At 44.1% G+C, this 15,000-nt stretch overlaps 1 protein-coding gene across 1 annotated transcript in view; it reads left to right on the top strand.

The window, feature by feature from the left end:
• The first annotated feature begins 12,919 nt into the window (after window positions 1-12,919).
• Window positions 12,920-15,000, top strand: part of LOC138945882 (short stature homeobox protein 2-like) — a 42,928-nt gene continuing 40,847 nt past the window's right edge. Inside the window, exons 1-2 of the mRNA XM_070317403.1 lie at window positions 12,920-12,932; window positions 13,793-14,250. Coding sequence (XP_070173504.1) covers window positions 12,920-12,932; window positions 13,793-14,250 — 471 coding nt within the window. The remainder of the gene's footprint in view (window positions 12,933-13,792; window positions 14,251-15,000) is intronic.

The following is a 15,000-nucleotide window of genomic DNA, read 5'->3' as shown; positions in this document are numbered from 1 at the left end:
ATAACGCGCAAAAGTACTGGTTTATTATTTTACATCTGACACTAGGGATCAGTAATGTATAGATATATAGTTACAGTACCACGTAATGCGATACTACGTATTGCGATACTACTTATGGACAGAAAGAAAAAGAGAAAAGAAAACAAATTATTAGACATGGCAAAAGTATCAAAAGCATTAATAAGACACGAGAAGTAAATACAAGAAAAATAAACAATCACAAGACAGGCGAAGACAAACAGACAAGAAAGTTACAATTACCAAACACTCGTTGGTTAGTCCTTCAACAACAATAAAGAGTTACGTTCTGTACGTTCAACAATAAAGAATTACGTTCCGTACGTTCAACAATACCATAAGCACTAAGAATACTCAAGAAACTTAGCATACATACGTTTAAAACCAAAATGGCTACTTTCAGAAAAATACAAAACGTTGACTCATCAGGCCAGGAATACAAAGCAAACTGTCAGTGTCATACCAAAAAGTCTCCTAACGACAATGTTCCTGCGTTAATCAAAGTCACAAACAAGATATTTACTCATCCACTTTCCCTCAATAACGTTACAAGAAATAAGCCCGTTTACAAACGATCACCACAGACCGCAAGCTTCTTTTACCTAAATTCTTTTAACGTAAGGCTGAAAAAGTCGGAGAAAACGTTTCACTTCGAACTTCGTTAACCACAGAAAACACAAGTTATCATAAACATTAGCGACTTTCTAGCGTCTACAAATCATTGCTGTACGTTCACAACACTAGAACAGTTGAACACACAATAAAGAAACACTACAACAAGTCAGACTTTCAACTCACGTTATACATAAACAACTCACAAAGTCATTACAAAATGGCGACCAAAACACAACACAAAACAAGTAACAACAAAATTACCTTATGCGCTGTGTGGGTTGACCAGCAGTACCAAAAACGTGTTGCCTCGCAAACGAAGGGCACAAAACGATTCACACTTGAGAAACAACTGTCTCCAAGAACATTACGTTGACGTTAAAACATAAGAAACACTCCGTTGGTTCACTTGATAACCTTCATACGTTTACATCAAAACCAAACGCTTCCTAAAACCCTCAGATCGACTGACGAGACAGGAGTCAAGCAGCGGTATTTATGGAAACAAAAACCTAACATGGAATAGTTATTCAAAAGTCAAAGGTCACCGGATTGACCAACCAACAACATTCCTAAGACAGAATCGGGTGAAACTACTATTTTACAACCAATCAGTAACCGATCACGCACTCCGTGCATGCCCAAAACTTAAAACGGTATATTTAACAGAAAGAACATCAAGGAACTAGCTGACATCACAAAGCTAAAAACACGTGAGTCACACGTATTCTAAAACTTGCAACGCAGATTCGCAGGGCTCACCTCAAAATCAAGACACGAAAAATAGCACGTGAATCTCACGGTGTTCTAAGACTAAACGACGCAGTTTGTGACGCTCCGACCAAAACCAGGTCACAACAACTGAACAAGGAGCACGTGAATCTCACGTAAAAATATTAACGCTCCACAAAACGGGTCACAACAAGGTGCTACAATAAAAACACGGTTTACTTCTTTTTACATCGTGCAATGACTTGAGCAAACGTAATTACAACAAAAAGTAGGTGAATGCATGCCACATCGGCATGCACACTCCCACCGGAAATTATATTAATATAATTTACTTCAAAAAACCTTTGTACAAACACATTCCTTATATCAAAAGAAGAATAACGCAGATTTAGACATTTCAAATTTACAACTCAAAACCATTGTGTTGCAAAACATTTACACAGCAATATTACGGTTCAATCATTTTCAATGTTTCAACACATCTCGTTTCAACTAAATGCCGTTAGTCATTACTCGACGGCATAAAAAAAAAACCGCACCACTTAAACCATAAATGTCTGTTACATCATCTGGTATAAAAACAAACTGCAACAATCTACAACTGTCAAATTGGAAAAACACTCCAAAGTTCAATGTTCTTTCAGTTCGCTTACACAGCTTTGTCTTTGTGATTTTCACGATCTACTAACACAGTCATTTTGTGAATAGGTCGCTCTAATATGCGACTATCACCAGTGGGACGGCCGTGATTGTCTAGAGCCTTTGTTCCAACATGTACTTTCACTCGTCTGACCAGTCCATCAGATCCAGGCATCACCTCGATTACACGAGCCATGCACCACTCTGATCTGCACAAGTTCTGGTCATGCAAGACAACAATGCGTAGGGCGTTGATGAAGGAATCACTTGACATGTCATCCAGGGTTTCAATGTGGATTGCCCTAGAGGCAAAACACGTCACGATCAGCCCGTACAAGATTAATGTCATGACCTTGACGCAGTCATCACGGTACCCTCGTTTTTTCTGGCGTTTCAGGCCCTTCAGATGCTTGACTGCGGCACTTCTGTTGTCGGGGAGGGACGGTTTCTCTGGTCGAAATGGTAAGAGCATCTCGAAGTGACTAGCTTCGTTGACCTTCACGATCTTCTTGAACTTTACATCGTCCTGGGACATGGATCCTGAGTCACTTGCAAAGTCTCTTTCCATAACATGTAATGGGTCAGTACACGAGACTTCGTCCACCTGTACCTTGTAGACGTGAGCTACACGTTCTTCTTCCCTCGATCCTGGCTTGACGATGACGCGCATGGACGAGGCTATGCCATCAAAGGCGACGGAATGCGGTGCCTTGCCGACGATGCTCCAACCTAACTTAGTCTCTACTGCGAATGGCAGTCCTTGGACAACGTTTAGGGGCATGAGGGCTTCAGCGCAGTCGTAGCCAATGAGGAGGCCTGCTTCGCAGTCAGGGTACAAGGGGGGCAGTTTAGGAGACAGGTGTTGGAGATGTGGGTAAGCTTTGACAGTCTCTGAGGTGGGGATATGAGTGGGGTCAACGGTCAGATAAGGTCGTGAGATGGCAGAAGGGAGCCTGACAAACTCACTGGAGGTAGGAGAGCGGACACGCAATCCAGAGTACTTCCTGCCGGAGACCACAGCATTGTCCTCAGTCAGTGTGGAGACCCTGAGTGTAGTCGGCTGCGATTTGGCTTTAACTTCCTCAGCCACTGACTGCACTACAAAAGTGGCGTTGGACATAGTGTCCAGTAGTGCGTACGTCAGCACCTCTACGTTGGGGTTAGAGTCACTGGAAACGAGAACGGGAACGATCATAGACGTGAAACCGATGCTGTTTTCCTCGCTGGCCTTAAGAGCAGACACCGTAGGGGTCGACGATGACAGTGGCTCTTGAACGTCAGCAGCAGAGGTACGGTAATTGTTCTTGTGTTCACTCGCCCCTTTGGTTTCACTCATACTGTTCTGATACTTGAAATTGTCATCATGAAGACAAGTGGGATGAGCCTTCTTGCACTTCTTGCACGTCTGTTTCTGCATACATTGACGGCTCTGGTGATCCTTACTTCTGAGACATCCGTAGCAGATACGGTTCTTGAACAGAAAATCTCGTATCTCAACCAGAGGCTTCTCTATGAGTTCCTTACATGTCCCAGCGTCATGGTCCGGAAGTTGACAGTGCAGACATGCGGTGACATCCTCTGTCAGGGTTGACAGGTTCGTTGTGAACTTTCTTGGTGTCCCCGATGCACTTGTCAAGCCGAAAACAGGGTCGTTAGAAATGTCTGCTTCGAGAGTAACGAACGACACGAGTTCATTGAACAGAGGATACCTCTTCTTTTCAACCTTGGTTCGAGCAACTGTTCTAGACCATCTGTGACTCATCCAGTCTGGGAGCTTTCCGACGATCTTCCGTAGGTATTGGGCATCATCCAGGATGCTCAGTCCACCAACTTCCTGGGCAGCAACGGAACATTGCTGCAAGAAATCGGCCAGACTTCTGAGTCCCTTGGGATCCTTGCTTTTGACTGGGGTCCATTCGTCCAGCTTGGTCCGGAAAGCTTGCGAAACGACGTATGAGTTGCCGAACCGATTTTCCAGCACTTCCATGGCTCTCTCGTAGGCATCACCTTCTCTCAGCAGAAAGAAGCCGGTCACGGCCTCCCTTGCTTGACCTCCGATGTACCGTTGCAGATACAATAACTTCTCACTGCTGGTTATGTTCTGTCTCTCGATGAGAAACGCAAACGACGATCTCCAAATTGGATATTGGAGAGGGTCACCAACAAAAATGCACGGCTCCTGCATCGGCAAGCGGTTGATCATCAGAGCGTCTGATAGGGTTTTGGCGAGAGAGTCCATAGGAGTGTCCTGCTTTGCAGGAGTAGCAAGTGGACATTGGTAGTACGCAGACGGGGGGTAAGAGGCAAATGGACGATCTGCATGACATTCCTTGTCAAAGTTCATGTACGCAGGGGGCCTTGCGTTTTCGTTTCCCCAAATAACTTTGGGGGTGGTCTGATGTGGGTCCAGGAATGTGGGCACGAAAGGCTCTGGTTTGGGATGTAGGTGGGTATCATAGGGGAAACAGGGTGGGGTCACTTGAAAACGTCTGTGGTCCATGCGTTGGTGACGTTCTTCTGGGAAGTAGGTGTGTCGTTCTTGCGTCTCATCACCTTCCCTTGTCTCTGGTAGGTGATAGGACCAACCTGTGTGGTCGAGATCAGGCGGGCGAGAGCCTGTGACGCTTGTCGTTGAGTGTCCAACGTTGTGCAGAGGCGGCTGACCAGTGTATGCACCGAGAGGGTGCTGCAGTGTGGTCAGCAGCGCTGTAGGCCGCATGGAGGATGTAGTTGCAGCCGTCGTGTAGTTAGGTGTGAAGGGCTCCTGATGGACGAAAGGAGCGCTCATTCCGACGTGATGGGGGGCGTTGACATCCTCTCTACGTTGAGGTCCGTACGCCTCGTAGGTGGCGTTGTTGGTAGTAGCGGCGCTTGTAGAGGCGTTGACTCCAACGACGAGGTCCACGACAGGTAACGCGTGCTGTCGTGGCTCAGTCGTTGTGGTTCCTGCGACGAAGTTGGTGACAGCAGCGTTGACGTTGACAGTCGAGATGTCATGGGTGCTGGCGGCTTGGCAGACAGGAACAGACGTGGCGTCCAAGGCTGGCTGGTGTGTCCCTTGGTCAGCAATGACGGCAGCACCTGTCCCTATTCCTATCGCTGTTTGTTCATTGTTTAGAGGAGGGGCTTCAAGACTGTACAGGGGAACGGAAGGACGAGGGTGGAACCTAGTGTTCAACAAATCGACTGACGGTAGATCAGGGAGATCCTGCTGAACTGTATCACATTGTTCTAGTACCCGTATCCTAGCCTGCCGCTCTCTGTTGATACTTTGGCGTTCAGTAAACTTGATAAACCTCAACGCCTTCTTCTGCTTTAGTTCATCAAGAGCTGCTTCAGCTGCGTCGTTAGCCTGCAGAGATTCTTCACTAGCCTTCCTTTCAGCTTCTCTAAGAGCTGCTTCAGCTGCTACAGCTGCATCCTTAGCCTTCCTTTCAGCTTCTTTAAGAACTGCTTCAGCTGCTACAGCTGCATCCTTAGCCTTCCTTTCTGCTTCTTTAAGAACTGCTTCAGCTGCTACAGCTGCGTCCTTAGCCTTCCTTTCTGCTTCTTTAAGAACTGCTTCAGCTGCTACAGCTGCGTCCTTAGCCTTCCTTTCGGCCTCTCTAGCCTTCCTAGCTGCTGTTCTCTCAACTTGTTGTTGCTGCAAGAGATCTAGTTCACTGAGCTGAGCTTCCTTTATGGCTTCTGCTTCGACCTTAATGCCAATAGACACAGCCTCTAGCTTAAGAGTCAATTTAGCCTCTTCAGAGCTAACACTTCCAGAGCGGAGAGACTCAGGGTGAGAACCGGCTAGGCTACCTGATCTTCTGCTGCCTGACTTGAAGCTAGCTGGCTTGTAAATGGCTGACCTAATGCTAGCTGTTTTATGGCTGACAGGCTTGACACTGACTGACTTGTGGGTGGATGACCCAACGCTAGGTGTAACACTGCTATGCCTGGAAGTAGGCTTCTTAGTCACCTGCACGCTAGTCGTCTGTCTGTCAAGAGCTCGATCAATGTCAAACATAATGTTCTGAACTGTTCTCTGAACATCATCCCAACTTTCCTGAATGGTTTCACCGCTACCAATACTACGAAGACCTTTCTCTATGTCACCAAGATCCTTGTACATGCTCAAAACAATTTGTTTTTGACTGGTTAACGACTCTTGATTAGGAGTTTCTTGGTTAAGCTCTGTTACTACCTCATCAATTGCTCGTTCCAAGAATGTTCGTTGTCTTGCAAAGTTTCTAGTTTTGATCTCAATCTGGTAATCTCTACCTTTTTCAGTAGGCTTAATGTCACGCCTAGGCCTTTGAGAATGTTCATCTTCATCGCCGTTAATGTCATAACCTGAAGCTTCCAATGGTTTATCTGCTGGAATCTCCTCCATTACAATGTTCGCTTATTCAAAAGCACTAAAAAACCTACATAAGGTTTATCTGTTTAAAAAGTAAAATGAATCGATCTGAGGGTCGTTTGGGATAATACACAAAAGTCACACAAAAAATGCGCCGGATACGGAGTAGGAAGATCTCTAACCGACAAGTTGATCTACGTTGAACTATGGTTCACTAACACAGTGACAGGTAACAATAAAGTCCTTTGCTGGTTATCAACAGCTACGTTTACGTTCATTGAGCATCAATAACAACAGTTCTTTACATTCACTTGGCTGGACTTCAGCTAAGTTTGTTTACTTTAGCTAAAGTTCTTTCACTGGGCGTCAGCAGCTAAGTTTTTTACTGGGCGACAGCAACTAAAGTTTTTTACTTTAGCTAAAGTTCTTTCACTGGGCGTCAGCAGCTAAGTTTTTTACTGGGCGACAGCAACTAAAGTTTTTTACTGTGCGCGCCTTCGTGAGCGAGGCTGGTACTACATATTGTTCATACGAAATGACAAACACAGGTTACAAGCGATAACGCGCAAAAGTACTGGTTTATTATTTTACATCTGACACTAGGGATCAGTAATGTATAGATATATAGTTACAGTACCACGTAATGCGATACTACGTATTGCGATACTACTTATGGACAGAAAGAAAAAGAGAAAAGAAAACAAATTATTAGACATGGCAAAAGTATCAAAAGCATTAATAAGACACGAGAAGTAAATACAAGAAAAATAAACAATCACAAGACAGGCGAAGACAAACAGACAAGAAAGTTACAATTACCAAACACTCGTTGGTTAGTCCTTCAACAACAATAAAGAGTTACGTTCTGTACGTTCAACAATAAAGAATTACGTTCCGTACGTTCAACAATACCATAAGCACTAAGAATACTCAAGAAACTTAGCATACATACGTTTAAAACCAAAATGGCTACTTTCAGAAAAATACAAAACGTTGACTCATCAGGCCAGGAATACAAAGCAAACTGTCAGTGTCATACCAAAAAGTCTCCTAACGACAATGTTCCTGCGTTAATCAAAGTCACAAACAAGATATTTACTCATCCACTTTCCCTCAATAACGTTACAAGAAATAAGCCCGTTTACAAACGATCACCACAGACCGCAAGCTTCTTTTACCTAAATTCTTTTAACGTAAGGCTGAAAAAGTCGGAGAAAACGTTTCACTTCGAACTTCGTTAACCACAGAAAACACAAGTTATCATAAACATTAGCGACTTTCTAGCGTCTACAAATCATTGCTGTACGTTCACAACACTAGAACAGTTGAACACACAATAAAGAAACACTACAACAAGTCAGACTTTCAACTCACGTTATACATAAACAACTCACAAAGTCATTACAAAATGGCGACCAAAACACAACACAAAACAAGTAACAACAAAATTACCTTATGCGCTGTGTGGGTTGACCAGCAGTACCAAAAACGTGTTGCCTCGCAAACGAAGGGCACAAAACGATTCACACTTGAGAAACAACTGTCTCCAAGAACATTACGTTGACGTTAAAACATAAGAAACACTCCGTTGGTTCACTTGATAACCTTCATACGTTTACATCAAAACCAAACGCTTCCTAAAACCCTCAGATCGACTGACGAGACAGGAGTCAAGCAGCGGTATTTATGGAAACAAAAACCTAACATGGAATAGTTATTCAAAAGTCAAAGGTCACCGGATTGACCAACCAACAACATTCCTAAGACAGAATCGGGTGAAACTACTATTTTACAACCAATCAGTAACCGATCACGCACTCCGTGCATGCCCAAAACTTAAAACGGTATATTTAACAGAAAGAACATCAAGGAACTAGCTGACATCACAAAGCTAAAAACACGTGAGTCACACGTATTCTAAAACTTGCAACGCAGATTCGCAGGGCTCACCTCAAAATCAAGACACGAAAAATAGCACGTGAATCTCACGGTGTTCTAAGACTAAACGACGCAGTTTGTGACGCTCCGACCAAAACCAGGTCACAACAACTGAACAAGGAGCACGTGAATCTCACGTAAAAATATTAACGCTCCACAAAACGGGTCACAACAAGGTGCTACAATAAAAACACGGTTTACTTCTTTTTACATCGTGCAATGACTTGAGCAAACGTAATTACAACAAAAAGTAGGTGAATGCATGCCACATCGGCATGCACATAGTCTTGATGAAAAGATTCATTTATAACAGACAATCGGATACCTTCCTATAGTCGTCAAATCATAACTGCTTAATCAAATGAAATTGCTGGATTTAGTAAGCCTTTCTACCTGGCCTCTGCTTAGGAGATGAGAGGCACTGTTTATTTTTATTTTCAGGGCGTGTTTGGTTGTTGTTGTTGTTGTTGTTGTTGTTGTTGTTGTTGTTGTTGTTGTTGTTGTTGTTGTTGTTGTTGTTGTTGTTGTTGTTGTTGTTGTTGTTGTTGTGTCTTTCTTTTTCTCTTTCACGTTGAATCAATGCATTTAAAACTGCATTCTCTCTTTGCTTCATTTCTGCAGCTGAAAATCACACATATGTAACCGCCCGACGAATAACTTTTCAATTAAATGTAGAACATTGGAATACTTACAAATCTTTACATGAAAGAGGCCAACTAAACGTGAACACTTCCCCTGTTACTCTTGTTGTATTTCTGACTTTCCTGCTCTTGCATTTGCCAATGAAATAAAATAGAGCTGTTAAAAAATAATTCAACCTACGTAGTATACAAAAACGCAATGAAGGTAAATCTAAGAGGACTATAACGTAGACAGTTAAGGTATCACTAGTCTAGTTAAGTGTGTCAGTGATTCCACACCAAAAATGCCACGTCTCAAAAACATAAATAAAATTGACAAAGGTTACTTCATGGAACGTTTAATTATTGACAGAAACAAACATTCACGAGTATGTCGGCCCAATGGTCCTTTTTTTGTTTGTTTGTTTGCCGCTTAACGCCCAGCCGACTACGAAGGGCCATATCAGGGCGGTGCTGCTTTGACATTTAACGTGCGCCACACACAAGACAGAAGTCGCAGCACAGGCTTCATGTCTCACCCAGTCACATTATTCTGACACCGGACCAACCAGTCCTAGCACTAACCCCATAATGCCAGACACCAGGCGGAGCTGTCACTAGATTGCCAATTTTAAAGTCTTAGGTATGACCCGGCCGGGGTTCGAACCCACGACCTCCCGATCACGGGGCGGACGCCTTACCACTAGGCCACCGTGCCGGTCCAATGGTCCTTGCAGTGGATAGGCCTACAAATATTTATGAAACAAATAATACAACTTATCAGCAAAGAATAAGCCACTACTCAGCTAAAAACACAGAAGACATATAAGGCCAAAAAAAAAAATTGTCTGTTTCTGGTCACCCGACCGACCCTAAATTTCGGCGCCGACCCTAAACTTTTTTTTTCCAAACTCAAAAATGTTTATTTATTTTTTGGTAAAGGACAGGGTGAGAAAATGAACAACAAAAACGTGTGAAAACGAAAGTCCGCTGACGATTTGTAAATGTGTTGAGTGTCTTGTCTCTATGTATAGTGAATCCAGTCTCTTTGCGCGATTTTTAAAGTTAGTTTTATTGGTCTACATTTGGGGTTAAAAAAAAAAATTAAAAAAAAATAAAAATCCCGACCTACCGACCCTATTTTTTTTAGCCATGTTACCAGAAACAGACAATTTTTTGTTTGGCCTAATGAATAATGAGTCTTATTAGTCGATACATCATACACCAACAGAAACCAGAGTTAAAGTTGTTGAGTTCGTTTCACTTAACATTTAAAACGTTAATTCGGCAGTTTTACAACAGATTTTTTAATTTGACCAAAAAGAGTGATAACACGGTTGATGGACAATCAGAAAGATTCAGAAAAAGTATCCAACATCTAGATTTTTGTCATTTGAATTCTTTTAATTAGACACTTTGAATATGCTATTTGGCAATTAGTGTGAAACAATTAATGCACATCAGGCACAATGATATACGATATCAATCCTGGATACGTGACGGTGTTGTCCTCCACCGTTCGACCTTTTGAGTTTGGCTGCATGAATTGATTCTTTTTGTTGAAATACGCATGCCTGTGTGCGTGCGTGCGTGCGTGCGTGCGTGCGTGCGTGCGTGCGTGGGTGCGTTCGTGTGTATGTATTTGTGTGTGTGTGTATGTGTGTGTGTGCGTGTGCGTGTGTGCGTGCGTGCGTGCGTGCGTGCGCGTGTGTGTGTGTGTGTGTGTGTGTGTGTGTGTGTGTGCGTAATGGCGTGCGTGAGTGCGTACGTGCGTGTGTGGGTGTGTGGGTGTGTGGTGTTCGTTGAAGAATTGGTTCTGTGTTTGTATGCCTGGCTATTTAATTTGTATTCAGAAAAATAATGTATTTATATTTCTTTTCTTTTTGGAGTCCAAAGATTTGTGTAGCTCCACCTCTGGTATAGGTCAGTATTCATATAAATTAAAAAAATAAGTGCATTGTCGCTAAATTTATCTTCGGTCAAAGAAAGACTAAACAATATTCTTCAATTGATAGTTATGACTATACACAAATACTGACATAAATCAATATGACAACATGGTTGTTGGGATGCAAGTATCGCTCCCTGAAATACATATATCCAGATTACTTGGCTAGCATTACTCATCAACTCAAACGCACATACCCACCTCGCCTAAAAACGATTGAAAAAACCGCTCACAATTGTTTTTATTCTCTCCCTCTTCTTCCCCCCCCCTCCCCCCCCCCCACCTCCCCCCTCCCCCCCTATCTGTCTCTGTCTCTGTCTCTCTCTCTCTCCCTCTCTCTCTCTCCCTCTCCCTCTCTCCCTCTCTCTCTCTCTCTCCCTCTCTCTCTCCCTCTCCCTCTCTCTCTCTCTCTCTCTCCCTCTCCCTCCCTCTCTCTCTCTCTCCCTCTCCCTCTCCCTCTCTCCCTCTCCCTCCCTCTCTCTCTCTCTCTCTCTCTCTCTCTCTCTCTCTCTCTCTCTCTCTCTCTCTCTTAACCTCTTGTGGCCACAGCATATTGTAGCACTACCCCCTTTCTACCCACCCACCCACCACACAGTCGCACTCCACCATCCCCACACCAAACCCATCGATACCAGTCTCTCTCTCTTACACACACCCATGACTGTCACCACCAGCCAATATTCAATAAATCAGAAACAAACTTCAATCACTCTCTTTTCTTTTTTCTTACCCCCCCCCCCCCCCCCTTCACTCTATTTCTCTTACTTCGCCACTCCTTGCTAACCAAAGTCCGTCTTTCTACAATCTTCTTCTACAAGGGGCTAATAAGAGAGCAGAGCCAAAGCTAACCAAGAGAAAGACGGAATCCTATCATTAGCCTAATAAAATGATATCGCGAATTTTCAGATATTTCCGCCGAGAGCGGATCGGGCGAAAAAAAGGGCTAATTATGTTTGTACATTAAAGGGAGGCAAATGAAAGAGAATTAGCCGTATCAGAGAGTCAGCCGCGTTGGCGAAATTAATGTCAATTAGGCGAGGTTAAAGGGAAGTAATCGCTCAATCATTCGCGGCCAGCTCTCCGCTGCGGGAGGAAGCCGAAGTCGAATGGAAGCGTATAATTATGCAACGGTTTTCATTTTGTCGACACTGACGTGGTGGAAGGTGGGGTGAGGGGAAAATCGTTGGCAGGAAGCTTGTTATTGGCCTATCATTTGCTCGCTTTTTTGCGGCCAGGGTCTCGCTGCATTGGTAGAGGTTCTGGCACTAAAAAGACAGACTGAGACTTTCAAGGTTCGCGGCGACGTCACTGAGACTTGTAGTTAGAAAGTTGACTGAGAAGTGTTAATGTGACAGGGCTATATTTAAAGGTACTAATTAAGGCGTAGAGTCAAAATCGCAGACTGAAAGTAACTCGACCACATTGCGGCTGCACGCAAGTTTCTGTCATCGCCAGTCACGATTTGTCGCTCCTGGTTCACTACATGAAAATCTCTGTAATTTGTTTGGTTGGTTAGTTGGTTTGTTGGTTGATAGGCCGGTCGGAGGTCGGAGATTGTGTATTCATCAGTCATGATGTGTCGCTATAGACTGATTACACTACCATACCTGTAGTTGTTTGTTAGTCAGTTTTGTTGGCTGGTTGGCTTTCTTCTTCTTTATTTGGTGTTTAACGTCGTTTTCAACCACGAAGGGTTATATCGCGACGGGGAAAGGGGGAAGATGGGATAGAGCCACTTGTCAATTGTTTCTTGTTCACAAAAGCACTAATCAAAAATTTGCTCCAGGTGCTTGCAACGTAGTACAATATATTACCTTACTGGGAGAATGCAAGTTTCCAGTACAAAGGACTTAACATTTCTTACATACTGCTTGACTAAAATCTTTACAAAAATTGACCATATTCTATACAAGAAACATTTAACAAGGGTAAAAGGAGAAACAAAATCCGTTAGTCGCCTCTTACGACATGCTGGGGAGCATCGGGTAAATTCTTCCCCCTAACCCGCGGGGGTTGGCTGGTTGGCCATACAAGTCTTCTGTTAAGATCGAGCTTTTGAATTCAGACGTCATGTTGTGCTTCTGTAAACCAAATTAAAGATCACAAACTCTGAGTCTTAAAGCATTATAGGTTCACAAAACTTGACAAACAAAATAAAGCAACACTTTTTCTGGCTCAACTGAAATACATTTATCCCTGGCCATGTCATTTTATTTAGCCTTTCTGTGCCCTTCAAGGCGCTTTTTTCGGCTCTCGGCCCATGTTTCGGATTCATGACTTCTTTCACTTGGGTCACGTGCCAGCCACTCAAATGAGGATACCCCCGAAACTGATCCGACAAAAAAACTAAATCTAGATTTAAAGAATCAACACATTTTCAGAAAAGGCCTTATTTAGCGACGTTTGATTACGGAAAGAAAGATCTTTATTTCTGTATTCTGTCTGTCTGTCTGTCTGTCTGTCAAAAATCAACAACATTTCAGAAAAGGCCTTATCTAGCAACGTTTTATTACGGAAAGAAATATCTTTATTTATTGTATATTATGTATTCTTTCTCTATTTTTTCTGTCAGTCTGTCTGTCCGTATTTTCCGACTGTCTATCATTTGAGTTCTCGCTTGGTAGGTTTATTTTTGTGTGGGAGCGAAGTAAACGAAGTAGACAAAGTAAGTTCACCTGCTTTGTATATCCATTGGTTCGTAGTCATCCCGTTTGACCCGCCCTGATATGGCCCTTCGTGGTCGGCTGGGCGTTAAGCAAGCAAACGAACAAATCCAGTTTGATGTATCAGCAGAATCGTACAAGAATCAATATCACTTTCTCCTTCATCTGTTTGTCTGGGTTTTTTAATCTTTGATTGTTTATGTTCAATTGGCCTTCTGCCGGTTGTACTTGAAAAATCAAAGTACTGATTATGATTATTTTTCTCCTTTCTCTGTTCCAGCCCCAGCCACATTTCGCAATCAAACCCAGGTCCAACCAGAAGACTACAGCATTTCCTCCATCCTCGCCTCCCCCTCAGACACCAAGCATTCCATCACCACCGTCTCCACCAACACAACCACAACCCCCGCCACCACCGCTACCACCACAACCTTCAACGCCACCTCCACCCACACCACCCCCACCACCATCAACAACAACAATAACAACAACAACATCAGCACAACCCTCGACAAAGCTCAGACCCCCAGCGAGACCCACAGCGAAAACGAGGCTAGGGGGGACGAAAACGAGGGCGATGACGACACGCCCAAAGTGAAACAGAGGCGGAGCCGCACTAACTTCACCCTGGAGCAGCTGAACGAGCTGGAGAGATTGTTTGACGAGACCCACTACCCTGACGCCTTCATGAGAGAGGAACTCAGTCAGAGGCTGGGACTGTCTGAAGCTAGAGTGCAGGTAAGTGAAGAGGTGTAACTTTGGGGGACCTATCAGTTTGGGGAGGGGTAAGCGGCACGAACTTCACCCTGGAACGGCTGAACGAGCTAGAGAGATTCTTTGACGAGACTCACTCCCTGCATGACGCCTTCGCGAGGGAGGAACTCAGTCATAGGCTGGGACTGTCTGAATCTAGAGTGCCGGTAAGTTTCGAGTTGCATTAAGGGGTGCGGGGGGGGGAGGGGGGGAGCATACGAGCTTCACCCTTGAACAGCTAAACGAGCTGGAGAGGCTATTTGATGAAACCACCTATTCTGAAGCCTTCGTGAGAGAGTAACTCAGTTAGGGGCTGGGACTGTCTGAAGCTAGAGTGCAGGTTAGTTTCGGTTTGCATCGGGGGGAGGGGGGGGAGAGAGAGGGGGGAGGGAGGGGCACACGAACTTCACCCTTACCCTTACCCTTTGGCAGCTGAACGAGCTGGAGAGGCTGTTTGACGCCTTCATGACAGAGGAACTCAGTCAGAGGCTAGGACTATCTGAAGCTAGAGTGCAGGTACGTTTTGAGTTGCATTCTGGGGGGGAGGGGGCTCCTCGCCAACTTCGCCCTGGAGAGCTGAAGATACTGTTTGACGAGACTCACTTCCCTGATGCCTTCAGGAGAGAGGGTAAGTCTGCAACAGTTTGTGTTTGTTTGAATGGGTTGGGGGTATCTTCACGGTACTTATGTAGTGAGAAAGACTGAAGAAGCTCACCTTACACTTTCGTGAGAGAT

The sequence above is a fragment of the Littorina saxatilis genome, linkage group LG13 (assembly GCF_037325665.1).
Source record: "Littorina saxatilis isolate snail1 linkage group LG13, US_GU_Lsax_2.0, whole genome shotgun sequence".
NCBI classification, from domain to species: Eukaryota; Metazoa; Mollusca; class Gastropoda; order Littorinimorpha; family Littorinidae; genus Littorina; species Littorina saxatilis.
The sequence above is the reverse complement of the archived record's forward strand: the minus strand, read 5'-3'. Positions and strand labels throughout refer to the sequence as shown.